The sequence below is a fragment of the Beta vulgaris genome, chromosome 7 (assembly GCF_026745355.1).
Source record: "Beta vulgaris subsp. vulgaris cultivar EL10 chromosome 7, EL10.2, whole genome shotgun sequence".
NCBI classification, from domain to species: domain Eukaryota; kingdom Viridiplantae; phylum Streptophyta; class Magnoliopsida; order Caryophyllales; family Amaranthaceae; genus Beta; species Beta vulgaris.
In genome coordinates this window covers 4021793-4048991 of record NC_079208.1, presented here as the reverse complement: position 1 = coordinate 4048991, position 27199 = coordinate 4021793, and the positions used below count along the sequence as shown (strand labels likewise).

General features: G+C 35.0%; 3 protein-coding genes across 6 annotated transcripts; 1 reads left to right on the top strand and 2 right to left on the bottom strand.

Annotated features, from left to right (window-relative positions):
• Positions 1-50: 50 nt before the first annotated feature.
• Positions 51-10613, top strand: LOC104898351 (UDP-N-acetylglucosamine diphosphorylase 1). Of its 2 annotated transcripts, none has more exons than XM_057396364.1 (15): positions 51-516; positions 1049-1103; positions 1188-1343; positions 3068-3107; positions 3816-3908; positions 3988-4100; positions 4192-4266; positions 4855-4894; positions 4992-5074; positions 5159-5236; positions 6610-6753; positions 7265-7332; positions 9126-9240; positions 9326-9482; positions 10321-10613. In XM_057396364.1, the coding sequence occupies exons 1-15, from the start codon at positions 440-442 to the stop codon at positions 10416-10418; spliced, it is 1392 nt and encodes a 463-aa protein (XP_057252347.1). In that variant the 5' UTR covers positions 51-439; the 3' UTR covers positions 10419-10613. The 2 variants fall into 2 exon arrangements, with proteins under 2 accessions (XP_057252347.1, XP_010683715.1); XM_010685413.4 differs by having other exon boundaries at positions 52-516; positions 1192-1343.
• Positions 10614-11309: 696 nt separating this feature from the next.
• Positions 11310-18837, bottom strand: LOC104898350 (ABC transporter B family member 29, chloroplastic). Of its 3 annotated transcripts, none has more exons than XM_048648601.2 (10): positions 18087-18837; positions 17588-17674; positions 17391-17498; positions 16954-17220; positions 16456-16539; positions 14894-15110; positions 14686-14771; positions 13955-14142; positions 12948-13077; positions 11310-11907 (listed from the first exon to the last, which is right to left on the bottom strand). In XM_048648601.2, the coding sequence occupies exons 1-10, from the start codon at positions 18660-18662 to the stop codon at positions 11878-11880; spliced, it is 1773 nt and encodes a 590-aa protein (XP_048504558.1). In that variant the 5' UTR covers positions 18663-18837; the 3' UTR covers positions 11310-11877. The 3 variants fall into 3 exon arrangements, with proteins under 3 accessions (XP_048504558.1, XP_010683713.1, XP_048504559.1); XM_010685411.4 differs by having other exon boundaries at positions 11310-11914; positions 18087-18831; XM_048648602.2 differs by lacking the exon at positions 16954-17220 and having other exon boundaries at positions 11310-11914; positions 18087-18830.
• A 365-nt stretch (positions 18838-19202) lies between these two features.
• Positions 19203-25864, bottom strand: LOC104898349 (hypothetical protein). The gene is made up of 2 exons (XM_057396294.1): positions 25730-25864; positions 19203-19971 (listed from the first exon to the last, which is right to left on the bottom strand). The coding sequence occupies exons 1-2, from the start codon at positions 25862-25864 to the stop codon at positions 19771-19773; spliced, it is 336 nt and encodes a 111-aa protein (XP_057252277.1). The 3' UTR covers positions 19203-19770.
• Positions 25865-27199: the final 1335 nt, after the last annotated feature.

Genomic DNA, 27199 nt, shown 5'->3' with positions numbered 1-27199 from the left:
ATGGGAGTATATATATTTCGCAGCTTTGCCAACTCATCAGTTGTTAGTTGGCTGACTCTTGAAAAAAAAGTAGTCAAGATCTCAAGTAGTATTTTTAATACTTATAAAAATCACAAAGGTGTAGAGTTTCTGTTATTGTGGCCCGTGGGTTAGTTTGAGATCCAAATCTGATTCACATTTTGAGAGTGAAACACAGCCTAATTCATTATACTCACTCACCGACATTTCTGATTTTCCCACCCTTCTAATATCTCAAAAAAATATCATCTCTCTTACTCTCATATTCTCAATTACTTGTATTTGAAATTCTTTGGTTTTCCTCCATTGTTATTCATTCAGAGAGAGAAAATGAGTGAACCTGCTTCATCAATGGCGGAAACTAATCATATCACCATGGCAGCATCACCTCCTCAAGGTTTACTTGAGCGACTCAAAGATTATGGACAAGAAGACACTTTCGCTTTCTGGAATGACCTTTCTCTTGATGAACGTGAACTTCTCATCAAAGACATTGAGGTTTTTAGTTTTCTTCTTCTTATTTGCAATTCGATTACGCCTTCAATTGAATTGAATAGATATAGTTTTGTTCGAATTTGCATGACTTTTTGTAAGTATTTTGAATTGTTGATTTTGTTGTATAGATTATAGTGTTGTTCGAATTTGCATGATTTTTGCAAGTCTTTTGAGTTGTTGATTTTGTTGTATAGATTATAGTGTTGCTCGATTTTTCATGTTTTTTTTTGAAGTCTTCTGAGTTGTTGATTTTGTTGTATAGATATAGTGTTGTTGGAATTTGCATGATTTTTGTAAGGCTATTGAGTTGTTGATTTTGTTGTATAGATATAGTGTTGTTCGAATTTGCATGATTTTTGTTAGTCTATTGAGTTGTTGATTTTGGTGTATAGATATAGTGTTGTTCAAATTTGCATGATTTTTCAAGTCTTTTGAGTTGTTGATTTTGTTGTATAGATATATTGTTGTTCGAATTTGCATGTTTTTTTTTTTTGTTTTAGCATTTTGAGTTGTTGATTTTGTTGAAATTGTACAGAGTTTGGATCTTCCGAGGATTGATCGGATCATTCGGTGCTCACTTCGGTCTCAAGGTTAGTGATTACGACACGTTGTTAGTTCTCAATTCGAAATTTTAGATGAAAAGAGTTATGAATTGCTCCAATCGTTTTGGCTAGATAGGATTGCCGGTGGCGGCAATCGAGCCGGTGTCGGAAAACATTGTGTCCACAGTTGAGCAGAGGACAGTTGATGAGAGAGAAAGATGGTGGAAGATGGGAATGAAGGCCATTCATGACGGCAAGTTGGCTGTCCTCCTCTTGTCTGGTGGTCAGGTACTATTTATTTTCTTTTGACAAAATTTGAATTATTGAATCTGAGATTTTATAGTTCAAATTATTTGGTGATTAAGTATTGTCAGTGAGCAATAGAAATTGGAGTACCAATAAGTGGTTGTAGGATTACTTTTTGATAATTTGTAATTGTTTATGTTATTTGATACTTAAGTGTTGTCAGTGAGCAATAGAAGTCGGACCACCAATAATAAATTGTATGATTACTTTCTGTGTGTAATCATGCTTAAACTTTACAATATTGTTTTTGTTTTTTCATTTTCCCCACTTAACTTTACTTTGTTCTTCTTCCTTTATGCCTGATTATAGAAGTTTACCTTTTTAAGTTGCAATCATGATTGTTAGTAAAATAGTGTATGTTTATCTGATTATCTTTGATAACCAGCTTTAATTAACTTTTAATCTAGCATAAAGGCATTTTGTATCATATAATGTATATCTAATGTATTTCCATAAGGGGTAGTCCCCTTGCACTTTGAGTAACGTATATTCGGACGGTTTGGTTATTTTTAAGTTCCCTGTAGTACATAACTTTCAATTAATCTATTGGTGTATAACTTTCAATTAATTTATTGGTGTTATATTGCTCTGGTAGTATTCTTTGTTATTAGCCATGAAATGAATACGGGTCACCTTTTTCTTTTTAGCTGAATAAACTTGAAACTTAAAGGATAGTATTTTACTAGTATGGTTGCTTAAAGGAGACTGATTCTCTATAATCTTCAAAGATACTTGTTGATGGAGGGAGTTTATGTTTGTATGCTTTAGAAAAAAACTCCTTTAAAGAGAAGAACAAAGCAACCTGTAAGTGAGATCAAGAAACTTGACTGTTAGTCTAGAATCTTCAAGGTTCTTTCATTTTGCTTCACTTACACATTAATATAAAATGCATAAACAGATGCAAGGAAATATTTCCACCTTCTTTCTCATTCACCAAGTCTAGAAATATGAAAAAAGTCTAAAAAATGAAGTACATATGTGATATTTGCGCCATTGTATAGGCCATCAATAAAAAAATCAAGTTACGAAATTAAGATCTGGGACTAGAATTCTAAATAAATTTAAAATGTACACCATTCTTATGCCTCACAGAATGGTGGGCTCAGATTACTACTAAAATCTGTAGAAACCTACTTCCACGTCTCATCAGAGAAGGAGTTATGCTAGCTAGAAATTCAGCTTGTAATCGTGTATTTCCATAAAGTGAAGACCTTTTCACTTGCGAGCTCCATATATTTTGCCAAAGCTTGTATTTTGATAAATGTGCTGTGAAGTTTAAAGGAACTAGTGATACTTAATCAAAAAAGAGTAAATTTGGAGGGCAATTCATATCTGAAAGATGAGCAAAAATCACTAACCTTACCTTCCTTCTTTTACACTCCAAAGAGAAAGAGAAACTGGATCTAAAAGTAGCAAAAGGAAACAGAAAACCATAATTAGAGAGATTGCTAAGTAAAAAACGTGCAGTGCTGAAATTGCTGTTGTCTTATTTGCTCAGAATGAAATTCTTTAGAGTTTGTTGAACTGACGTAAAGGCTTCACATGGCATGACTTGTCCATCTTTGGCAAGTACATCTGTCATTTATATCTGTTTATGTTCAGTATGGTGTATATTCAACTTGTGCTTTGCTGCATATGCAATTCTTAAGATCAGATGATAATGTATTGCCTAAAATATTTTAATAATTCCCTATAATCTGATGCAGGGAACCCGGCTTGGAAGCTCAGATCCTAAGGGTTGTTTTAGTAAGTGGCATCGCCTTTTACCATCCACTTGTTGCAATTTGAACTCATCATTTAGGCTATCACTGTTTACTAAATAGCCTGAAATCCTGTATCTAGATTTCTGTTTGCTATATATATATATATATATATATATATATATATATATATATATATATTATATATAATATATTATATATTATATATATATATATAAAGTACACTCTAAGAAATAATGGCGGATTGAGGATTTTGAGCTTGGGGCAGCAGCCACGAATACACTCTAAGAAGTCATAGTACTCAAATCTCAAACTACTAAGTACTTGAATAGTTATTCTGCAATTGTTTTCATCTTTTTTTCTATATCGAAACCAATTTACAACAGCATTTCTGCTCTTTTCATAATTTAGAACAATTTTTATAGTATACCCCTCTCTTCTTTACTTTATTCTAAATTCTATGTGGCAAGTTTTTAGACCATATTTACACAAAACAAATACAGACAAGACGTATCAGTAAACCACCAGCATAGGTGTGCTGGTCCTGATGTACATCACTTTCTTCTGTAGCTCTGTGTGAAGTTATTCTTATTGTTCTATTTTTTATCCATTTTCTCTCTATTTCACAATCAGTGGTGGAGGAGTTCAGCGATGAACTTGCAAAATCATCAATTGTGACCTTTTCTTGTTGGTTTACTCATGTGACGGTGATTAAATCTTAATTTGGTTTCAGATATTGGTCTTCCTTCCGGAAAGTCACTCTTCCAGCTACAGGCTGAGCGAATTATGTGTGTTCAAAGACTAGCTACTCAATTTATGAGTGAGGGTAAGATACTTCGTGGATCCAGTTAAATGCATCGGATTCTTTCAAGGTAATTAATTGATTTTCTATCTGCACCCTTCAGGATCAGCAACTGTCACACCAATCCACTGGTACATAATGACTAGCCCTTTCACAGATGAAGCAACACGCAAATTCTTTGAAAGTCGTAAATTTTTTGGCCTTGAAGCTGATCAAGTATGTGTTGTAAATCTTTGACTAAACTTACTATACAACAGGTTGTTTAAAATGTCATTCCACTCACACGAGTTATATATTACCCATGTAGGTCACCTTCTTTCAGCAGGGCACTATTCCTTGTGTTTCAAAGGATGGAAGAATTATTATGGAGACTCCATATAAAGTGCGTTTACTTTTCATCTTGATGTCGTGGAATTTGAATACCTGTTGTGCATGTTTAGCATCAGTTGTGATGTGTGTGAGGCCCATGACGGATTTTTTTAAAATGTGACTGAAAAGATTGACCAGAGGTGATAATTAGTTTTTTTTTTTGTTTGAATTTGTGGGTAATATAAATAATATATGAGGTTAATTTTCTAATTCATAGATAAAGAGGGTAAAATCTTGGTATGTGAACTTGCATTATGAAAACAAAATCGAAGCGAATCACATTCTAAGAACTAGAGTCCAGATGCTATATGGTTGTTTATTGGAAATTACAAGTATGTACATGATTTTGGCGGGGCAGAAGTACTCCATCATGTTGTTTTTTTTATAGATACAATCAATTATGCTTATGCTAGGAAGTTATAAAAAAAAAATGGTCAAGATCCTTGCTGCAGTTACACTGCCTCTATTAAGACTCTTTCTCTCTTTTTTTTCTTGCATATGTATGAACTTCTATGTGTTTGTTTCCTATAGAATTGATTGACATTTCAACTTGTTGAATATAAATCAGTTTTGGATTTATTGTTCAAGTGTCTAAACTCAGGTGGCAAAGGCTCCTGATGGGAATGGAGGAGTTTATACAGGTATATCATTCTCTGCATCTCTGCACCTTCTCTGATATCTATTATTTGCGCAAGTCTATGAGTTGAAGGTGTCTGATGAGTTTATCATATGGGTCAGCCCTAAAGTCTTCAAGACTATTAGAAGATATGGCTGCACGAGGAATTAAATATGTAGATTGTTATGGTGTGGACAATGCACTCGTGAGTTCTTGTTACCCTCTGTTTTCTTCTTTCTTGTTGATTTGTGTTAGTTATCTTACAGAGACTTGTATATATTGGTAACAGGTTCGGGTTGCTGATCCCACGTTCTTGGGTTACTTCATTGATAAAAGTGTTGCAGCTGCTGCGAAAGTTGTAAAGAAGGTAATTTGAGTTGGTATCTATGAGATTGTAGTTTCTTATATTTTTTATTTTAGCTGTCATTTTCAATGCTTCATCTACTTGTGCTCGGGTTTTGACAATTTGACCTCAAGTTCTAATTATTTCCTTTTGCCTATTTCATTTTGCATTCTGGATCAAAACATGGCCTCTTACCATTGTCTGATGTACCTTTTATCCGCCTCCCCACTTAGATGGAAACGATCCAGTAGCAGTCTGCATATGTCAGCAAAAGCAACTTGAATGTCCATACTTTGAGTCTTGAGATATTTTTGTTGATTCTTGATTCACCAAAGGAGCCTATCTTCTGGTTCAGGGATTTGAAGCTTTTCTTGTCTTTTGCCTTATAAAAGCTGAGTGTACTTTGACCTTGAAGTTGGAAATCAGAAAATTAACTTTCTGTATAAGAATATAAGCCTCCTATGCAAACATCATAACTACCCTTTAGCCAAGCTATGACTCAGAAGTCAGAATTCCTGTCAATGCCTGAATAATCTTTCAAATGTAATAGTCATGTTAAATAATTACACATATTTCTTAGCTTGGGATCATCTTATAATGTGGAAATGGAAAATAACATAGAGCTTGATAGAATCTTGATATATCTGATTTACCCTCCTGGAACCCTTGCCAAAATCAACAATAAGGTGTTGGCTGCACCAGTAACCTTTTCTGAGAGAACCCCTGATAGCAGATTTATAACATAATACTTGAAGTGTCGCGTGGATATAATGATTGGTTGAAGCTTGAAACTAAAAGAATCATACTTTAACTGGCTGGTAGAAGCAACCCCCCCTCCCCCCCCCCCCCCCCCCCCCCCTCCCCCCCGAAACGGAATTGAAAGAGTGACACAAAACAAATTGTTAGTTGTCCCTATTTGCGACTAGCCGAACAAGTATTGATCAGCTATTCCTGATTGACGTGTCCTTGTTGAGCCTGGGAAGCAGGGTCGGTCTGTGAGTGGAGTCGCAGCAATGTGGGATGCATTTCTGTGTGTGAATCTGCATGTATTTGTTTGAGTACAGATATGTTTGTCCTTCTAATGTGATATATGGGAGTTTAGATACTATCTAGAAACAGAAAGTTTAAGAATAAATGAATAATATAAATTTATAGACATCTTTGTTCAAGTTTTGGCATGAACTAGTATACAAGTATACAACTTTATGTCTTCTGTATCTTCAGTTACGTGATCACTTTGCTCGTGACACTACATGTTGGGTCAAAATTCCATTGTCATGGGAAGTGATGAATTTTGTTATTTTGACTTTCTATGTATCTTATTACATATGCATATGTAATGTTAGCTCCTAATATACTTGTCTTATATAAGTATTTTATCTTCATCTGATTAACAGGCCTATCCACAAGAAAAAGTTGGTGTTTTTGTACAACGAGGAAAGGGTGGGCCACTTGATGTGGTTGAATACAGTGAACTAGATTCTTCACTGGCTAGCGCAGTTAATCAGGCAACTGGACGTCTTCGCTTTTGCTGGAGTAATGTATGACTACGTTTTGCCTCATGTTTGTTTTCTTAGCATAGTGGTCTGACTTACGTGATTTCTGAATCTGAGCCATGACATTGAAACAAAATATTAAGTTGTGCTTCCTAAGGGGTAGTTTGTTGATGGACCTAGGCCTTTGGCTTAGCTTGGATAGGTGACCTTTTTTCCCAATCTTTTACTCATGTCTAGACTGTCCAAGGCTTGAGAAGGGGGAACTCATAGTAGCTTCAGTCCTAGAAACAAATAATATGACTGCCATTCTTCATGAGAGATGAATAATGGTAAAGTCTTGTCCAAATTATTCTACAAGGAGGAGCACTCTTTTGGACATGGAGTTATTGGCAATTGACCTCCGTGTTTCATGGTTCTTTTTTCCAATGCAATTTTGGCCAACTAATTTCAAAATCAATCTTATCCTTTTCTCTATACCCCTTCTAGATTATATTTGTTAGAGCTAACAAATTTAATTAGCTGTAGTTCTGATAGGTTATATCTCAATGATTTTCAGGTTTGCTTGCATATGTTCACCTTGGATTTTTTGAATTCTGTGGCCAATGGACTGGAAAATGATAGCATGTAAGTAATTATATGGAATGCTTTCTTTTTTTGAACTTCAGGTTCATTTGATATTCTGATCTAGGGAACGGATTATCTTGAGCTTTTCTAGAGAGTGTTAAATAATGCTAAAATGTCAATATTCAACTATATGGCTTGTCCTCCATTTGCTGGTTTAAACTATATTAAATCTCTCCTTACATTGGAACTTTGTGAAAAGTGGATTTTCTTGAGGAAAAGAGACTTGAATAAATCTTGGACGAATTCTGTAGTAAATCTGATCCAAAATGCAAAGAAGGGCGTTCATTTTTCCTCTCTAAGATGACAAATTTGCACGACTGGTTTAGCTTTGAGTAGCAAGCATAAGATATGCTAAAAAATCCCCTTGAATCGTTGACATATACAGACTACAGTAGTTCCAAATACAAAAAGTTAGAATGTAAGTTTTACTCAAAATGCAACCAAGAATTACCAGCAAATTTGTTCTCAACACTGAGAAAAGTTTCAAATAATATGATAATTGCAATCTTATATAGAGCTCTCCCATGTTCTCTACTCTTTTGAAGTTTTAACTTTCGGAATTACTAATGATACCCAAAATAGTATGTCCTAAATCCTAATCTTACACAAAGACAAATGGGAAATTTCCTGAGGTATCCTTGAGGTTTGACTTAATTCTCAAAATATCCTTATTGAATTTTGAAGTTCAAAGTTTAAGTTTTAAGGGTACCTTAGGAAATTAATACACTTGAATTTCGGTATATGATAAGGGTATTTTGAACCCAAACATAAAGTTCAGGGGTATATGAGGAATTCCTCAAATGTGAGAGGTAATTTGAGAATTATGTCAAACCTCAGGGGTACTTGAGAAAATTTCCCAAGACAAATTAGATTTGTCTGAACATGTCAATGTCACATCTAACTTGAAAATATTTAGCACGGATGACACAGGACCATAGGTAAGAAGGTTCTGTCAAAATTTACCAACCAAGCTAAGTCAAATAGGCAGCACTAGCCAGCATGGAAAACCTAAAACCAAGACTTGTCTGATCTTTTGGCTTTTGCTCGGTGTCCTGTGAGATGAGATTTATCTTGGGCTGCTCGTGGTCACCTCCCCATATGAATCTTTTTCGTATTTTTGTCTGTCACCAGACGTTGTACAAAGTCTTGGCAATCTGCATCCCTACGTAGTAGTAAGCCACAGTATTCATTTGGCTAACACAGCCCTTTCCATAAGGGAAAAATGCTTGGTTTTCCACCCGGCCAATCTATGGTCAATTTATTCAGAGAGGTAGACAAAGGTGTCCCTGGTTACGCTACTTGTCGGATTTATTGAAACCGACTTTTGTCCCAGATGCTGCATAGATACAACGCAGACACTCTCAAATGATGGCTGCTTGCTCAGTAGAAGCCTCTGCAAATAAAACAATGTCATCAGCAGAAATAAACACCTAAGCCTACAGTCCAGCCCATTTTATGTAATTTAAACTGCCTAAATAAACTTGCCCCATCATAAATGGGAAGCCATCATCAGTCTCTTATTATCTAAGTTAAAGAACATGAATTGAAGTAATCAGTAATGAAGCTTAAAGCACAGAAAACAGGTCCGTATAAAGAATATATATGAAATGAGCAGTAGTAAATGCTTTATTCTTATATTCCTTTTATCCTTTACTATATAAATTTGAGGTCTTCAAATTATGGTTCATGGTTTGAGCAGTAGTAAATGCTTTTTTCCTCAATGTTTCTGTTGCAATTCAATCCCAGGTTCCTAGTTAAATTTTTTTTTTTAAAATAAATAAATTTGGCTGCAGTTATCATTTGGCAGAGAAGAAAATTCCATCAGCTAACGGATATACAATGGGACTGAAACTGGAACAGTTCATATTTGATGCCTTCGCATATTCTCCTTCTACTGCACTCTTTGAGGTGATCTGTTTTCATCCGCTTCCTTATTTAAAATAGACCTCTGGCTATGAATGCGAATGTGATATTCATTTATTTATATTCTCAGGTTTTACGAGAAGAAGAATTTGCTCCAGTAAAAAACGCAAATGGGGCTAATTTTGACACACCTGATAGTGCGAGGCTGCTTGTTCTTCGCCTTCATGCTCGATGGGTGATTGCTGCTGGTGGCTTCCTAACCCATTCTGTGCCTTTATATTCTACTGGTAAGTGTACCTATATCTATTTCTTTAAAAAATAAAAAATTTCCTCGAAAGTGATGCTAGAGGAGAAAAGCTCCTCATTTCATTGGTTTGAAAACTACCTCTCCCAATATCATCCACTTACACATAGCATTGAAAGTGGTCTGTATTCTTTCTTGGGTAAGTGTAGAGTCGCTAATTTAAAGCTACCGATATTGGGCTTCAAACCATGGGAGATTCGGAGACCAGGTTATCTTTCTTTGACTAGTCGAGAGACCTCCAGACACACCATAAATTTTCCCTCTTCAAATGTAGTTCAACCCCAACAGGTGGTTATTCACTTCTTCCAGACTAATATGAGACATATCACTCATCCATTCTACTAATTCGTCTGCTTCCAAGTAACTGAGTTGGAACTCTAGAGTCTAGAGTAAGATTCGTGAAGTTCTCAGAGCAGCAATGTGCTGGCATCAAATGTAAGCGAAAAAATTATTAATAATGGCAGCTCTGTTTCCAGAAACTCATACAATGAATAACCTTCAAGATTGATACCATTAACTCGGTGGTTTGAAGTTACAAAGTGCTAATGTTGCTAGTGGTTTCAACTTATAACCAACAAAGATAGTAGCGGGTTTACTTTAAATTTGCTAACCGAGACGGTGGTTCTACATTGTTTCACCCCCCCCTCCCCTCTTTCCTTCCCCTAAGGCCCATCAAAAACCATCTCAATTTGGGATTTATCTTTGGAGCTGATTCATATTTGGGAGTTAATTTCCCCTCTAGCATTATTGAGGAAATTATCATTACATATTCAGCTCATTTAAACTTAATTGATAATTTTCTGTGCCTTGTATAAGTTCAGGTGTCGAAGTTTCTCCGCTATGCTCGTATATGGGAGAAAATCTCGAAGCAATTTGCCGTGGAAGAACCTTCCATGCACCTTGTGAGATCACCTTTTAAATTGTGATTTGTAATTCATGTAATATCATTAAAGGATTAGAAGAATGTAATGTTATGCGTTGAGCATTTGAAATACTTAAGATATCTGTATTCGGCAACCCAATTGTTCCATAATTAATGAGCTTTCAGTGGACATGACTCGATCGTGATTGTAAATGTTGTTAAAATTTCAAGATATAAACTTAAAGTTGGATATATTTGTTTCATCTTCTTGCAGAAAAGCTAAATCAACAAAACAATGACTCGATCAGTGTCTGATTAGGCTCCATCCGCATATGTCATATACTTCCTCCGTTTAGAAATAATTGTACCATTTCATGTTTTTACGTTTGTCAATATATTATTTCAAACATTAATATCTCTAATTATCAATAAGTAAAAATTATAAAAAGTTGATATTAAAATAATATATATTGAGACGAATCTAACAAGATCTCATATGATTATGTTTTTCCTAAAATATAAATTACCAAAGACAATCAAAGTGCAAAATGTGAATAGTAAACATTATACAAACTCTGCAACTATTTCTAAACGGAGGAAGTATAAATATATCGCGAATAGCATGCCCTATAAAAGCCGAGCCTATTAAATCATGGATAGATAGCATGAAATCTTTTACAGAAAACAACTTAATTGACATGCAGTATGACCCTTGCTTCAATATGTTGAGCATTTAGTACTCCATAACTCAACAAACTTTATTCGTGTTTATGTTAAGTTGTTTGTACGAGTTAGTGTCGTTTTTCATAGTGTTAGTTGTTTCTTGTTTTTGTTTCGTTTGGTAGTATTACCATTAGGTTGTACTCCAACTTTTCATTAATGCAAATTTCCTTGTTGTCAAAAAAAAAAAAAAAAAAAAAAAAAAAAACTCAACAAAACAATGAAATATGAACCAACATAACATAATTATTGCTAATGCATAGAATGATTGTCAGATCTAACGCAATTGATTGTTGCTAAAGCTCATATTTACATTCGGAAATATACTTATCTCTCACACTAATTCCCAATCTCCAGGTATTAAACTAAGAACAGCTAGTACAGTCTTCGATACCTGTGCCCCAATCCATCTATATACAATTACTTCTAGGCATGTCATAGGCCTGTGTCCTTCCTAACTTTGTACACAATTTTACCCAGGTTGACCTAGAAGATTACAGCCAATATTCACTACAAGTTGATAGATCTAAAATTTGTTTCCTTACAAATATAGAAATGTTCCATTTACCTCACCAACTCTTAACTGTGGAGCTTTGAGATGAATACAGTAGTCGAGCATGAATGAGGCATAAAACTTAAAAGCGTAGCCTGTCATTCAAGTGCATGGGCATTCTCTAGTCATACATTTATATGACAAGGCTAGCTGATGATTGCAAATCATGCAAATTATTGGTTATAATTGAACGATCAACCTCTTGCAATCTACCGGCTTCTAGGACTAGGATTCTCTCAGCCATTAGAACTGTTTCGAGTCGGTGAGCAATGACTAAAACCTGCAGAAAACCAAGCATCTAGATTATAGCAGGGTCATATTGAAAATGGAAACCAAGGAGAAGTGGATTAGAGCTTACATCAGATATCACAAAATTTTTGTTGAGCCATATTACACATGCTCAAAACTAATTCAAAATTTCACCTTGTTAGCTGCAGGGCAGCTCATATAATAGAACAAAACACTCATTATTTCTGACTTGAGAACAACAACTTGAGGGAGCAAATTAAATGTTTTTTTTTTTTCCGGATTGTCATTAATTATCTGAACATTGAAAATAAATACTGTTGAGGAACAGAACAGTTAGCACCACTATCTAGCTTATAACACCTTAGTACTTCTATGAAGTTCCCGCACTTGCTTCCTTGCCATAATCAAGGAGTAAGAAAAATAACTTCAGACTAGATTGTATCATAGTCATTCAACATCTTATATAAGGTCAATTCCCAAAAAATATGACGGAGCTAATTTCCATCACCTCAAACACGGGAGAAAAATATTGATTTTCTTGTCAATACTCCCCTCTGTCCCATTGTTTGCTCCATTTCCATTTTAGTTTTCCCTTATTGCTCCATTTCCTTTTAAGGTTAAAAGGTCCCCATAATCCCTCTCAAATTTTGTCCTACCTCACATGTAAAACCCTCTGTTTCTTATTACAATGCATGTACCATTTTCAAAACTTTGACCACCAAAATCTCTTGTACTAAAAGGACCCATTTTCCTTCACAACTGATGTAACTGTATGCAAAAGAAACAGTTTAGATAAACAAAAACGCAAGTAAAAAAGCTACTGCACGAATATGAATGAAAATTACTGTTTGTAGCCTTGGCTTGTATCAAATTGAGCATTAACTAAACTGTTTGGAAATTAGTCGACGACTTATCTCAAAAAAAATCATAACGAGATATCGAAAACAAAATTGGGAGTCAAAATGATGCTAGAGAAAAAACATAGCATAGTGAAATTCAAACACCAGAAAGCCCAACAAAGGGGGAAGGGTGCAAAAAAGATTCATAGAAGCTAAAGTCCTCACAGTATGATTTTTCATCACGCGCTCCACAGCTTGTCTAACCAACAGTTCAGACCTGCTGTCCAACGCAGAAGTTGCTTCATCCATAACCAAAATTGAAGAATTCTGGTAGATTGCTCTTGCTATTGCAAGCCTGCATTGGGGAAACAACAGAGGCGATTTCATTGTTATATTTATAATAAGCCTAGTAGACTAGGCATATGTGAGTCACATTTGTCTCTAGTTAACCAATGTCTACTCCCCTCCCAGTTGATACATATTCCCTGCCACAATATACTTTCGGGTTCTTTTCCCCCCTCTCTTAATCACATAAATCCCTTTTATATCTCTCTATCTCTCTCCTCATCGTATTGGCTCCTCAACATGTGTGCCTTCCCTCCATGTTACAGCGAGGAACAATAACTACTAAATCATATTGCATAACGAATGTTGAAATTTAATTGATGCCCTACTAATTCTTCTTGATATGTTATTGGCATCCAGTCCAATTGGCAAAAGAAACCTACAGGTAAATATCTATGGACTTCGTTGGTCAATAAAAAAACAATGTGATGCTGGTGGCCATGTCAAGCTAAACTCTATCAGTGTATATAAATAATACCATAAGGCCCTGTTTCACCTGACACAAGTTTATTCCAGTTTAGCTTCAATAAGATGATACATTAGCATCATCAATTCACAGTATTGGGTTACGTTACATTTCAAAAATCCTGGAAGCATTTGCTTTAGTCTAGCTACTAGCTAGTAGCTACCCTGCCCACCATTTCAAAAATCTATCCCTTTCAAGATCAAGGGTTAGTAGGGAGCTAGCTTCTCTGCAACCAGAGGGATTAGGTTGCTTACATTAGAGTACAGTTCTTGTATCTTGCGAGGCCATCACACCGCAGGCGCGAGCCTTGTTAGACAAAGTGGGATAATGGCAACAATAATTTGGTAACAATATGTTGACGTGCTTTCAATCATTTTGGGAATAAGCCAAAAAGACATAGTTAAAGTACTCTTGGCCTAACCTTTGCTTCTGGCCCCCACTTAAAATTGAACCTCTTGATCCGATATGAGTCTCGTACCCTCTAGGAAGCAAACTGACAAATTCATCAGCATTTGCAGTTTTTGCAGCAAGCTTAACTTTCTCCAGGTCAATTCCTCTCACAAGATCTTTATAGCCAATATTCTCAGCAACTGTCCCTGAAAACAGCATCTAGTACATTTTCATGTAAAATGCAAAAATTACAAGTCAATCAAGGAACAGGAATCAACCCATCTGTCATTCTGACAAAAGACACAAAACTAGGACTTTGGTAAAACACCTGGTCTAAAGGCCAGCCGGGGGGGGGGGGGGGGAGGTCCTACATAAAAGACCAGATTTAGACATTCTGCAGTTTAGGTTAATTTAGGCACACCGTTATATTTTTGACAAAGGGAGGATTTTGTTTGATACAGAGGATCAATTCAACGAAACATCAATGAGAACTAAAGTATGCACCGGTCAACAGAGGCATCCCTAGCTTAGGTCAAGTAGAAGCAAATTTACAGATTTATGAACCAAAAGAAATTAAATCACTGACATTTGTTCATTACTTACGACCTGAGTGTAAAACTCATTAACTTTCAGCATTGGTGTCTTTGGTCTCTAAAATTCTTACAGATAGACAATCATTATCATTAGTTAAATTCAAATTTCTAACTACTATAGTCAGAAAAGAAAAAAGAAATCAGTAATTAGTGGTATGATAGAACTCACAATATCCTGAGAAACTAGGGCGACATGGCTCCTTAAACTTTCCAACCGAAAACTTTGAACATCGTGTCCATCAATTAATATACGACCTACCAAATAGAGAAGAAAATGAGCAATAACATCTAGTTACAACATAAGCTTCATAGTACAAACTTAACATCGTTTATGATGTGAACAAATAGGCCCTCTAATACTGCCTGTTCAAACTCACCATTCATAGGATCATAGAGGCGAAGCAGAAGCTTAGCCAATGTTGTCTTCCCTCCTCCAGAAGGGCCCACAAGAGCCACGATCTCTCCAGCTTTAATGTGGAGGTCAACTCCATTCAAGACAAGGGGTAAACCATCTCTATATTGAAATGAGATATCACAAAACTTCACTTCTCCTCTAATGGAATCTATATGAATTGCATCTGACCTCTCAATCACCTACATAATGAAGAGAAAAATAAAGAAGCTAGGTCATTTATGATTTCCCTCCAGAAATACAAACTGTAATGGCATGAAATGAGCACAACATTGAGCTGCAAAGGCATGTAGTGCTGTAAATCTAGTAACTTATTGGGGTATGGGAAGTATTTACCAATAGCATATGGGTCACTGGACTCTGAAATTTAAAAGGACTAAAACCTAAGGTTGTGACTTGTGACCAAGATATAAGGCTATTTCGCACAGTAAACTGGTAAAATGTTAAGCAAACGAATCTCATAGCCTTATAAAGATTAAATTATTTGCTCTATTATGCACATGACTCAAAATATATCAAAAATGTCATGGTATTCGGAAATAAGCTCCTATATAGTTGAGTTCATGTTAAATGATGATACAATTTTCAATAATTTTGTTCAGATACCAAGCTTTTGTCATCTGCTCTAAATACATCAGCTTTGCACATCAATATTGTAGGTGCAGAAGTTGAGTCATGACTAAATAATAATGGGAGGATACAGCTATTGACATTGAAACCATATCGTTGGATGCGAAAGCAGCAATTTGCTGCCTTAATAAAAAGCCATTGTGTCCTCTAGAAAACAAGATGCTACGCTTTAATATCACACAAGTTATGGTATAAACTGACAATACATTATCTGGCATATCAGTCGCGTTCTTGTTCATCTCAGAGAAGAGAAGGTACAGGTAATTTCAGTATGCAGTATCTAATAAGCAATTTTCTGAACAGAATCAACAAATCGGCCTATCTTCACATGGAAAGATGAAGTAAAAAATCCTGGTTAGTTCTTTACTATAAAATGGCAGTCAATGAGAAACTCCTTAAAGTATAGGTGTCAATCACAAAGCTAATACTTGCTCCAGCCAAGATAAATGTCACCCTTCCAGCTTGTAGAATTTAAAAGATGGAATCAGTAACATACTTTCAAATGGAAGAAAGATGTTCCTTGTAATGTGATACAAGTAAAGAATGGTTTCAAGGATTGATGGTTACCATTTTGAATCAAGAGGTGAAGGTGAGGAAGAAAGGAACGTATATGGCAACAAATAATGTTTCAGTTGGAACCTTATTAAATTGAGCTAGATTTCTCTGCATATATTGATACTTATATCCATGAGAGAATCTAGAATATGCATCAGAAAGCAATCAATGTTCTGTAAGCATTTATACATTAAAAATAAAATAAAATTTGGGCAACAAGTATATTTCTAACAAGGACTTGTATCTCTTTCAAGGAATTAATTCAACATCCCAAGCCCTAGAAAGTAAGAAAGAAAAGCGCAAGGCAGAGAGAAAAAAATGCCAATCTGGTCAATACCTTACCTGAGGTTTGAATCTAGTGAGATCAAACAAGCGCTCAATAGCTGGCTCTCCTTGCTTCAGCTCATTGTATGCTTTTCCAACACCCTGCGATATTATTTAAGTTTTCAGTTTGGCAGCTCAAAAGAACTCCTTTTAGTGTGACGAGGATACCAACAAGAAACCGGATCCGAGATGAAAATCACAGCATTAGATAAGGAAAAATCCCCATGATGCATGATGAAAATGTTCATAACAAAACTGCACAAAAATATTACTTGAGTTAAAGCAAAATATAGCAACACTCTTAAGTCTCTTTCGTTGAACTTAACTGAGTCTTTACCCACATCAAGATCTCTATACTAGTGGTTTAGAGAGACTTCTTAAAGTTAACAAGAAATATCTCTGGCTTCCAGTTTATAGTACTAGTATTACAGTCAAGACAAAGGAGTTCTCTTTATTTAAGGGGTCGGTTGCAGATGGAGAAGGGGACGGGGAAGGGAATTTAGACAAAATTATTACCTGAATAGGCTCAATTAAGAAAACCAAGGAAGTAACAAACGAGATCAAGTTGCAGGTGTTGAACAATCCCCCTGAGAGAACAAGTGATCCAGCTACAAATATGAGCAATGCTCCAAAATAAACAGCTTGCACAATTTGCGGAACAAGGGCCTTCATTTTCTTCTTTTTTAACTGACTCATCAAGTCAGCATGAGCTAACCTTTTGAACCTAACACTTTCGGTCCACTCCATATTGCTAGCTTTCACAAAAAGGATTGACGGGAGGACCTGGTCAACAAGTCAGTCTGCAATGGCCCAAAAACTACTAGAAAAGCTACTGCTTCATAACTTATTTCTCCAAGCCAGAGGTTGAATCAATTGTGAAATCAAAATAATTATCAACCAAGATGCAGTACAAAAAACAATTTACTTCTAGACCTATAAACATCTACGTATACCTCATTCAGGTAAGTGGAAAGAGCAGCAATACTCAGATGTGCCTTCCTTGATATCCTTTGAAGCCTCGAACCAAGTAAAGCAATAACGAGTGCCACCAAAGGAACGACCTTTATTTACACAAGGTGTATCGACATCATAATTCATCTGGTGACAATTAAATAAAAATATAAGTCGGTTTAAGTAATTTATTTCTTACCAAGGCAGATATTGTTGACAAAACAGGGCTTATGACCAACATCTGAGCTGCCATAGCTGATAGCTGCAGAGTGCTAGGAACTATAGTCTGTCATGAGAATCAGTAAAATCACTGCAAAAATCAACATTTCTAATAGGATGACACTATTTGCAACCATTTGGTTAACACTAAGCACAGTAAACCCTCATCACCTCCCCTCGCCCCCCCCCAAATCCCAAAATATGAATAAGAGCCTCATAAGTTCAATTGATGTCATGGTATGGTATGAATGTAGATACTCGCATTCGAAGTTCTTTTCCAAAACAGGCTCATCTTCTTTAGTTCCATTTAATTCTAACTAAAAATCCTATAAGAAGTCAAAATATTCGCCAAATGTTGAAGCTAGCAATGAAATTCATGAAACCTTTATATCTTAACATTCCAGCAATCACCATCCACACAAAGAACAAAAAAAACTTTACAAAAGAAAAAAAAAAAGGATCGAAAAAATTCAGCTCACATTCAAAAGAGCGAAAACAGTGTCAGCAACATCAGAAGCCTCAGAAGTAATCCGATGCGAGATATCTCCAGGAGAAGAATAAACACCATGATGATCACCTCCTTCAAAAAACCCTAAATCTCTCTCTAAAACCTTCTCGAAAACATCTGCCCTAATCTTATACGCCGAATTAAACGCAGCCTCCCATAGAAACGCCTGCTGCAAGTAATTCGCAATCAATCGAACAACAAAAAACGCGGCAAGTTTCGCACCATCGCATTTAATCGCATGAAAATCCCCCAAATTCATCGAAAATTTTCCAGCATTAGGTACAATTTTGGAGAGAGAAAACACGGAAATGGCGCTACAAGTCCATCCTTGAAGAATTAACTTCCATTCGGATTGAACGTAGGGTTTGATCGACTGAAGAGATGAGATTGAAGAGGATAGAGAATCATTTGAAGAACAATTGAGGGAAATTGAGGATTTAAATGGCGAATTTAGGGTAAAATTGAGATTAGTAGAGGTTGATTTTTTAGGGTTGAATTTTATGTGAAGAATTGAAGATGGAGAATGTTGAAGTTGAGTGAAAGACATTATTTGTAGTAAAGTACTATGTAAAACTAAATTGTCAAGATTTTTTAAAATTCTAGAGCTTTATATACTACTTCATAGAATTCAGCTGTTCAGCATTCTTCTCGTTCTCGCGCCTTTTCCTTCGCTATGAGTGAATGAGTCTATGACTTGAATTACCAATTTGTTACCACCCTCAATTCGATTTTGATATCGGATCATGCTTTTGGTCTTTGGCTTGTTTAGCCTTCCATTTCGTGACCGGCAACGTTGTCACTAGTAGAATAATCCGTATTTAGTCCTAGAGAGGAATCTATCTACGGGAACAGGTAGGATGTAGCAGGTATGGATGGTAATCACATGTATGTAGGCTTTGCTTGTTTAGCAAAATCCTTTTTATGACCGACAACGTTGTCAATAGTAAAATAATCCGCTATGATACTTGTGAAGTACTCATACATTTCACCTTATTTCAAATAATGGGCATTATAAATACTCTAATTTATTTCAAATAAAGGGCATTATGAATGCTCTAATTTAAAGTCAATTTGATAGGCGGTAACTAATGATAGTACATGTAATGAATTTTATAGGTAGTTTTGTTATTAAAGTCTTATGTAAATATGCATGGTAATACTTATATTTTCTCATGTAAATTCTTTCCCTCACACATATATATTTATTGTTTTTCACTACTAATTCAGAAGAGGTATTGAATGGTAACAAATTTTGAAAAGAAAAACTCATATTTGGAATGATGCTTTATCATGCATATTAGGATGAATTTGTGTTTTGTTTTTGTTTTTGGCAAACAAGCCATTTAGTTTTTACATTTGGCTGAGTCAATCCACCATTCTCGAATGAACATTCTTATTAAAAATAATGAACAAACAAGATGATAGGAGTAAATTAATTATCATCCAAAAATACATTTAGCAACCTTCTAAATAAATTAAATTAAAACTACATATAATTTCTCCAACATGAGTTTAAAAAACAAAAAAAATAAAATAAAGATGAGCTTTTAAACATACAAAAAAATCCAGAGAAATAAAGTACACTCTGCATTGTAATAGCTAATTGATGAACAAAATACTCTCATGAAAAAGGCTTGTTTTAATTTCAAGCAAATTCATTTCTCTTTCATCTTCTTAGTGATCGCAAAAACTCCACCAGCCAGAGCCAAAATCACCCCTGAAACTATGATGGTCGTTTTCAGAGTTTGCATTGGATCCTTCTTTGCACATTGCTTCTTCTCTTTTGCTGGCTTGCGTGGTTTAATTGGTTCCTTCATGTCAAATAAAATAATAATGTAATTGGCATCAAAGGATAATTAATTTGATTCAAGCTCCCTTATACAAACAATATCTTGTTTGTAGATCAATACAACACTTCAATTTTTGCTATTTTGCACTACCTATTATTACTAATGTAACCTTAGGGGGCGTTTGGTTGCAACGGGGTAAAGGGAATGGAATCAAGAAAGGGAGAGGAGAGGAAAGGAAAAGAAAACCCTTAGATTTAGAGTGGTGTTTGGTTAAGATAATGTTAATTCTCTTTCTTCCTCCTCTTACCCTTCTTCCACCCTAACACCACCACTCCTCCCTCTGTTGCTATTCCCCACACCGCCTCTCCCTACCCCAGTAACACCACCTCCCCTACGCCGTCACGTCGCCCCCCTCCCCTCCCTGCACCGTCGAGTTCTCCCCTCCCCTGCGCGTCACGTTGTTTCCCATACCGTCGCGTTCTCTCCTCCCTTCCCTGCACCGTCGCGGTCTATCCCTCCTTCCCCCTGCGGCGTCGCGGTCTATCCTTCCCTCCCCCTGCAGCGTCGCGGTATCTCCTTCCCTTCCCCCTGCGCCGTCGCGGTCTCCCCCCTCCCCTCCCCTACAGCACCGCGTTCTCTCCCTCCCCTCCCCTACGTCGTTTAGGTGTTGGATGGTTGGGGTGTTTCCGGCGGCTGGCTGGTTGCGGTGGAGGGAACGGGTTGCGGTGGTAGGGTGCGCAGATGGTGGTGGTTGGGTGGTCGGGTGTGGTTGAATGGTTGGGTCAATGGGTGGTTGGGGTGGTCAAAGAGAAGGTCAATTAGAAGTCAAAGAAAGGGTAAGTGAAACCCTTGGGGGGTAGGGGAATGAAAGTAGAGGACTTTGGGGGTAAGGAGAGGGTAAAGGGTTTCATTGATTTAAGCAAACAAACAACAAGTAAGAGAATCAAGTCTCTTGATTCCCTTACCCTTTCCACAATACTCCCAACCAAACGTCCCCTTAATGTATATGTTTACAATTTCTTATACTCCTCCTTTTCAATTTAGTTGTGATATTTTTTATTTTAGGAAGTTCCATTTAAGTTGTGACACTTTCATTTTGAGTAATAACTTCTCTATATCTTTCTCCTATCAAATGTGACCCTTTTATTTTCTATCTCTATCCCTCTTCTCTTCAAAATTTTTCTAGAAGTCTGTGACTTTAAAAATGTCACAACTAAATTGAAACGGATGAAGTAATTTTATTATAGATAAAGATGTCTAGGGTTAAAATTGAGTGAGAAATTAAAGTATACATTTACTTGGAAATAGAAAACAAATGAAATATTTAAATTATACGCCTTCCGTTTCATTTTAATTGTTACACTTACACTTTTCACGCATGCCAATGCAAAACTCTTATGATATATATCTCTAGTTTTGTATTTGTAAAAATTATAAAAAGCATATATTAATAAAATACATATTAAGACAAATCTACCAAGATCCCACATGACTATGTTTTTATTCACATATAAATCACAAACGAGGGTCAAAGTGCAATTTGTGAATAGTGTAAAATGTCAAAGTGTAACAATTAATTAAATGAAACGGATGAAGTATTTTTTAGTGGTTTTAAACAATGTTAGTGATATATATATATATATATATATATATATATATATATATATATATATATATATATATATATATATATATATATATATCTCTATTACATAAGGGAAGGGGGGAGCAACGGTGTCCTTTTTTGAACCGACTATTTTACCCCTCTTTCCTTTCTAAATTACAAAATACTTGCTTGATTAGCTTCTACTTGATTAGCTTATATGAGGAAAATTAAAGTTTCCTCTTATTATAACTTTATAGAAATAAAATACCTACTTGATTAGCTTCTACTTTCACTGATCAACAAATATGTTTCATGTTATTATCATTGACGACTACACATACATAGCTTTTTATGCACGCGATGCGTGCGATGACATTTTTAGGCCTAATTATTATTACTAAGTAGTAAACAAAAAGAAAATGCATGTTAGTATTTAAGTTCACCTCCATGTTGTAGAAATAAGATTCTTTGAACTACAATCAAATAGTATTTAAAAACACTTTAATATATAAGTATAAATAATGAACAATACGGTTTATTTCTATAAAATGCTTTGCAAAAACCATTTCATGCGAAATCAGATTGTGTATGAAAAATTTGAAATTTCATTTCACCTATAATTGAAAATCAAAGTGTTCAAATTTAGAAAAGGAGAAAAAATTAAAATGATGAAAATTCTTAAATATCTGTGAAATCAGAATTTAGAAGTTAGACAAGGAAAAAAACTAAAATTGTATTATACTTTTCGGTTACAATTTTGGGATCATAGAGAAATTACTGAAATCCATATAAAAAACTATTATAAATTACAAAAATGAATAAAACAAAAAAAAAAAGAACATGACGATATTTGGAAAGCACATACTGATTATAAAGGAACATGCGCATATAAGACTTGAGAAACAAAAAACTATTCAAAATCACAAAAATGAATACAATAAAAGAACATGGAAGAATCTTATTCACAAAATAGAGGTGAACTTACATACTGACTTGCATTTTCAGTTTGTTTACTACTTAGTATTAGGCCTAAAAATATCATCGCACGCATCGCGTGCACAAAAGACTAGTATATATATATATCAAAGATCACCATCAAAAATTTATAACACAAATAGTCTTTAACTAGATTTAAAATGAGGAATTAACCAATTTAAGTTCATGAATTGCTGATAGCCTATTGGTAAAAAGGAAAGAAATATTTTATTCAAGAAAATCTGAAAAAAGGACATGAGCAAGATACTTTGAGATTGCCACCCTAGTTCATGATATCAGAGCCCTACGTAGAGAGTTTAATTATTGTAGAATAAAGAAAGTCAGTAGAATGGATGTAACTCTAGCTCATAGATTAGCAGTAGCAGCTAGACAGGGTAAGTTAGTAGTTTAAATGGTATGTTTGTACTTGTCGCCAAAAAAAAAAAAAAGATACTCTAAGCACCCAATCATCCAGATATTCAAGGCACTAACCCATTTCAGTATATATTTCCTCTGTTTTTGTGTATTACTTATACCATTTTGAATTTCGTAATATTTATAAACTAATTTGGTAAGCCATATTAGATTAATTATTAACATATTAATAAAAAATTATAAGGGAAATTTGCTCAGGTACCCCTAAGGTTTGGCGTAATTTCCAAATTACTCCCAGCACATTTGGGGAATTTCTCAGATACCCCCGATGTTTGTATTTGGACTCAAAATACTCTTACTATGGACGGAACCCTAACGCTGTTAGGTTTTCCCTCTATCTCTCCCCAATTTTCTCTCTCCTCCCATTCCCCCCACCCCCTGCCAAACTCCCCCTCCAGCGACGTCGACCCAACCCCCTCCTTTCCCTATTCCTGATTCCCTTACCCTTGGTGTTGGCGCCTACCAGAACAATATAACAACAACCTAGGATGGTTTCGAGGGCGGGTTTAAAGGTTTAGGGGAGGCGTATCTGGGTGGGGAAGGGGAGATGGTCGACTCATGATGGGAATAATGAAGGGGGGCCATTTCCGATAGGGGGAAAGGGGGAGGGGTGGTGTCGGGGTGGGGTAGGGGAATCGAGAATGGGGAAATGGAGGACTAAGGTGGGGTGTCGAGGGAGGGGGAAGGGGATAGGGTGGGGTCGCCGGGGGTGTTGTTATTCTGGGCGGCGAAGGCAGGGGGTAAGGTTGCCGGCGCTGGAGTGGGTGGTGGTCGCTGGCCGTTGGCCGCTGGAAGTGGGAGGAGTGTTGGCAGTGGGTGGGGGATGGGAGGAGAGAGAAAATTGGGGAGAGAGAGGGGGATGACCTAACGGCGTTAGGGTTCCGTCCATAGTAAGGGTATCTTGAGCCCAAACACAAACCTCAGGGGTATTTGAGGAATTCCCCAAATGTGAGGGGTAATTCGGAAATTATGCCAAACACCTCAGGGGTACTTAAGGAAATTTCGCAAATTATAAAGCAAGATGTTTTCACATTAATCTTAATGTATATTCTCAATCTTGAAATATTAATCGCCAAAATTTAATGCCGAATAGTACAAAAATCACATGCAAATAAAGAACATAGGAATCTATACAAATATATATTAAAAGGCGATCCTATCCAAGGAACGGTGCCACGTGTCACTATTATGAACCATTTGAACACATGATCTTTGAAATGAAATATGAGAGTTTAACCACTAATCCATTAGGATTTTAATGCTTAACTAGATCTTGTCCCGACTGAACTCCCCCAAATTATTTATCAAAGACCAACATGAGTATTATAGTGTAGTTGGTTAGTGCATTAGCACATCAAATGAGAGGTCATGGGTTTGAATCTTGAAACACACATTTTTATTATTTAATGTCTCATTTGATTGTGTGGGGGGGGGGGGGGGACGAGAGAGTACATGTCATTTGTTTGTCTTGGTTTTATATATACTAGTTGTATATGCACACGATGCGTGCGTCGACAATCTTATGTAGATATATACAAATGAACATGTTTTTAATTTTATTCAAAATTATTTTGATATTGATGTAAATTAGTGAGGTTCTTTTGTAGATGTTATTATCTTTTTAAATTAAAGGTGAATGATTTTTAACTGTTCAATACCGTCACTGTAAAATTTGGTAGATGATTTAATAATTTTCTTTTCAGCGACTTTAGTATAGTTCATTAACAATTATAGATGTTAATAAACCATATTGTTTGAACTTTGTAAATATGAAATATTATGTTATCACGATATGTTGCTAACTTTTTTTGGTTGAAGATTCTAATTGATTTCGTGAATTGATTGTGTCAATCTAGTTTGTTATTAATGATATTGCATATTTCATTTTTGACCTACTCATATGGCAAGTTTCATTGATTCTCATTTTCAATTTTTTATAAAAGATAAACATTATTTTAAATCACTATTAGAGGGTATTTTAGTCACTTCAAAAGAGGACACCACACCTCATCCCTTGGCTTATATAATAGAGATATAGACGTTTCAAAGTAAAACATAATACAGTCTTACATTATATGTAATTATAAAAACATGTAAACAAACTTTTTGATCTTTAACTTTTAATGAAGTAATAACATCCTGTTACCATTATTACATTGAAATTGTTACTTTTATCTTCAATTTCTTAGAAGTTTTTTTTTTACAACTTATCATGTCATACCGTCCATTTTTCAATTTTGAGTTAGACAGAATATTACGAAAAGCTAATATAATCAATTATGAAATTTATGAATAATAATATATTTGGTAATTGTAATTGATCCAAGGTATCGTCTGTACCAATATACTAGTTATGTATTATATAGCGTCATTACCTTAAACGCGCTTGAACAAATATCTCCAAAAATACATTATAGAAAGGAAAATTTGCCAATAGAAACCTTTTAAAAAATTAATTTTGCTAAAAAAACTTTATAAAGCATTATTTGCAAAAAAAACCACAAACTTAAATTTTCTTGCAATAAGAAACCCATTTCCATTTTCCGGTGTGTTTTTTTCTCAATTTCGACGCTGACTCTTCTATCTCTCTTTAACCCTCTATTTCCATTAACTGCAACACAACCCCTATGCATTTCAAAGACCACACCAGAAAATGGAAATAGGTTTCATCTTACAAGAAAAATTAAGTTTGTGGTGTTTTTCGCAAAGAATGCTTTTAAAAGTTTTTTCTCGCAAAATTGAACTTTTAAAAGGTTTTTTTTGACAAATTTTCTTTATAGAAATTAGCATGGAATTTGTGTTAATTACCTTAGCCACTTGAGATGATACAGAATCGACTTTGAATAAATCCTTGTCTTTGCCAGGATTTAATTCTCCATCTATATCAGCAGGTGGAAATGTGGCGTCATTAGTTGCATCAACTAAAGTTTCTTCATCTGCCATCTTCTTGATTCAATTCTTTTTATTCAGATTTGTTACACTAAACTATTTTTGATTTCATAAATAAATTACTGCAAAATGATTCAACCGAAAATGTATATAGATGGATATTCAATAATGACCAAAGGAGACTAAATTGTAAAAACACAAATGTCAAATATGCAAATTCTTTTTTGTGTGGTTTGCAAAGTTCAACGAATTTGTCTCTAACGGCCTTAACCAATAAATCTATTACTTGGGAGATTTTTACTAATTATAATGTCCTTATTTTTTGCAAACTACTTACTACAAGGTCTAAGTTGTGTGTTGTTAATATAAGCCATATGTTTTCCCATTATTATAGCTCTTTTTGAATTCTTCCTAATATATGTGATTTTTTTTTGGTGCAAATAAAGTTGTAATTTGCTAATATTGAAGAAATCGTTTTTTTTTAGTAAGAAAGAGGAAGGATCCTATCGAGCAAGGACTTGTCCTTGGTCAATCCAGTCAAGGTTAGTAGGCTAGACGCAATGTGGGAGGAAATATGGGGGAATCCCCTCCCTCAAAGTACTCCTGATGAAGATTGAACCTCCAATATCAAAGTTGGGAACTTGTACCATCCTTACCACACGATTGTGTTTATCACTTTAGAAATCATTTATTATATATTAAAATTTTAAAATATTATATATTAAAATTTTAAAATTTTGAGTTTAGACTTATGCGGAGCTACAAATCGAGAAAAATAAAGACAAAAAATATTAACACCTCACTTATTTATGGATTGTGCTTTAGATATACCTCCTCTATTAATATCTTTTTACTTGCAACAAATTGACTTTAACGTTGGCCAATTAATATTTTTAATATTTTTAACTTCAATCATTAATATTTTTAATTATCGATAATTAAAAACTATAAAAAGTAGATATTCAAAATATACATCGATCTCGATCAGAAAGGGCCCATGAAGTTCACACCGACTAACAAGATCCCACATGAATTTGTTTTTCCTTAACTATAAATCACCGAATATAAACTAAGTAGAGTTTGTAAATATTATAAAAGTCAATCCTTTGAAAAAACTCATACGTGTGCAATAGGTTAGGATGAAAATAATTGTCATGCTATTTCAAATCTTAAATAATTTACTATCGTAAAAGTTTTTATAGTCCTAATTGTATTTTTTTTTTAAAACAACACGAATCATACTTGTATCATACTCTTTTCAAACTATTAGATAATAAAATATAATTCCTTAATAATTAGTCTCATTAATTCAATTTCAAGGGATTTTAAAAACACTATTGATTTTATCTACAAACATAAAATCAGATTTATGTGCAACATATGTTTTAT

Bases quoted from the DNA above. Each gene is read 5' to 3' on its own strand.
- LOC104898351 (XM_010685413.4), top strand. From the start codon at position 349: ATGAGTGAACCTGCTTCATCAATGGCGGAAACTAATCATATCACCATG. The intron at 1,104-1,191 runs GTTAGTGATTAC...TTGGCTAGATAG, and splicing joins GTGCTCACTTCGGTCTCAAG to GATTGCCGGTGGCGGCAATC. The intron at 7,333-9,125 runs GTAAGTAATTAT...ATTTGGCTGCAG, and splicing joins GGACTGGAAAATGATAGCAT to TTATCATTTGGCAGAGAAGA.
- LOC104898350 (XM_010685411.4), bottom strand. From the start codon at position 18,662: ATGTCTTTCACTCAACTTCAACATTCTCCATCTTCAATTCTTCACATA. The intron at 17,499-17,587 runs GTAAGAAATAAA...GTGTAAATAAAG, and splicing joins TGTCAACAATATCTGCCTTG to GTCGTTCCTTTGGTGGCACT. The intron at 14,143-14,685 runs GTGAGTTCTATC...AAAATGTACTAG, and splicing joins CCCTAGTTTCTCAGGATATT to ATGCTGTTTTCAGGGACAGT.
- LOC104898349 (XM_057396294.1), bottom strand. From the start codon at position 25,864: ATGGCAGATGAAGAAACTTTAGTTGATGCAACTAATGACGCCACATTT. The intron at 19,972-25,729 runs GTAATTAACACA...GAATCAAATTAA, and splicing joins TATCATCTCAAGTGGCTAAG to TTATCCTTTGATGCCAATTA.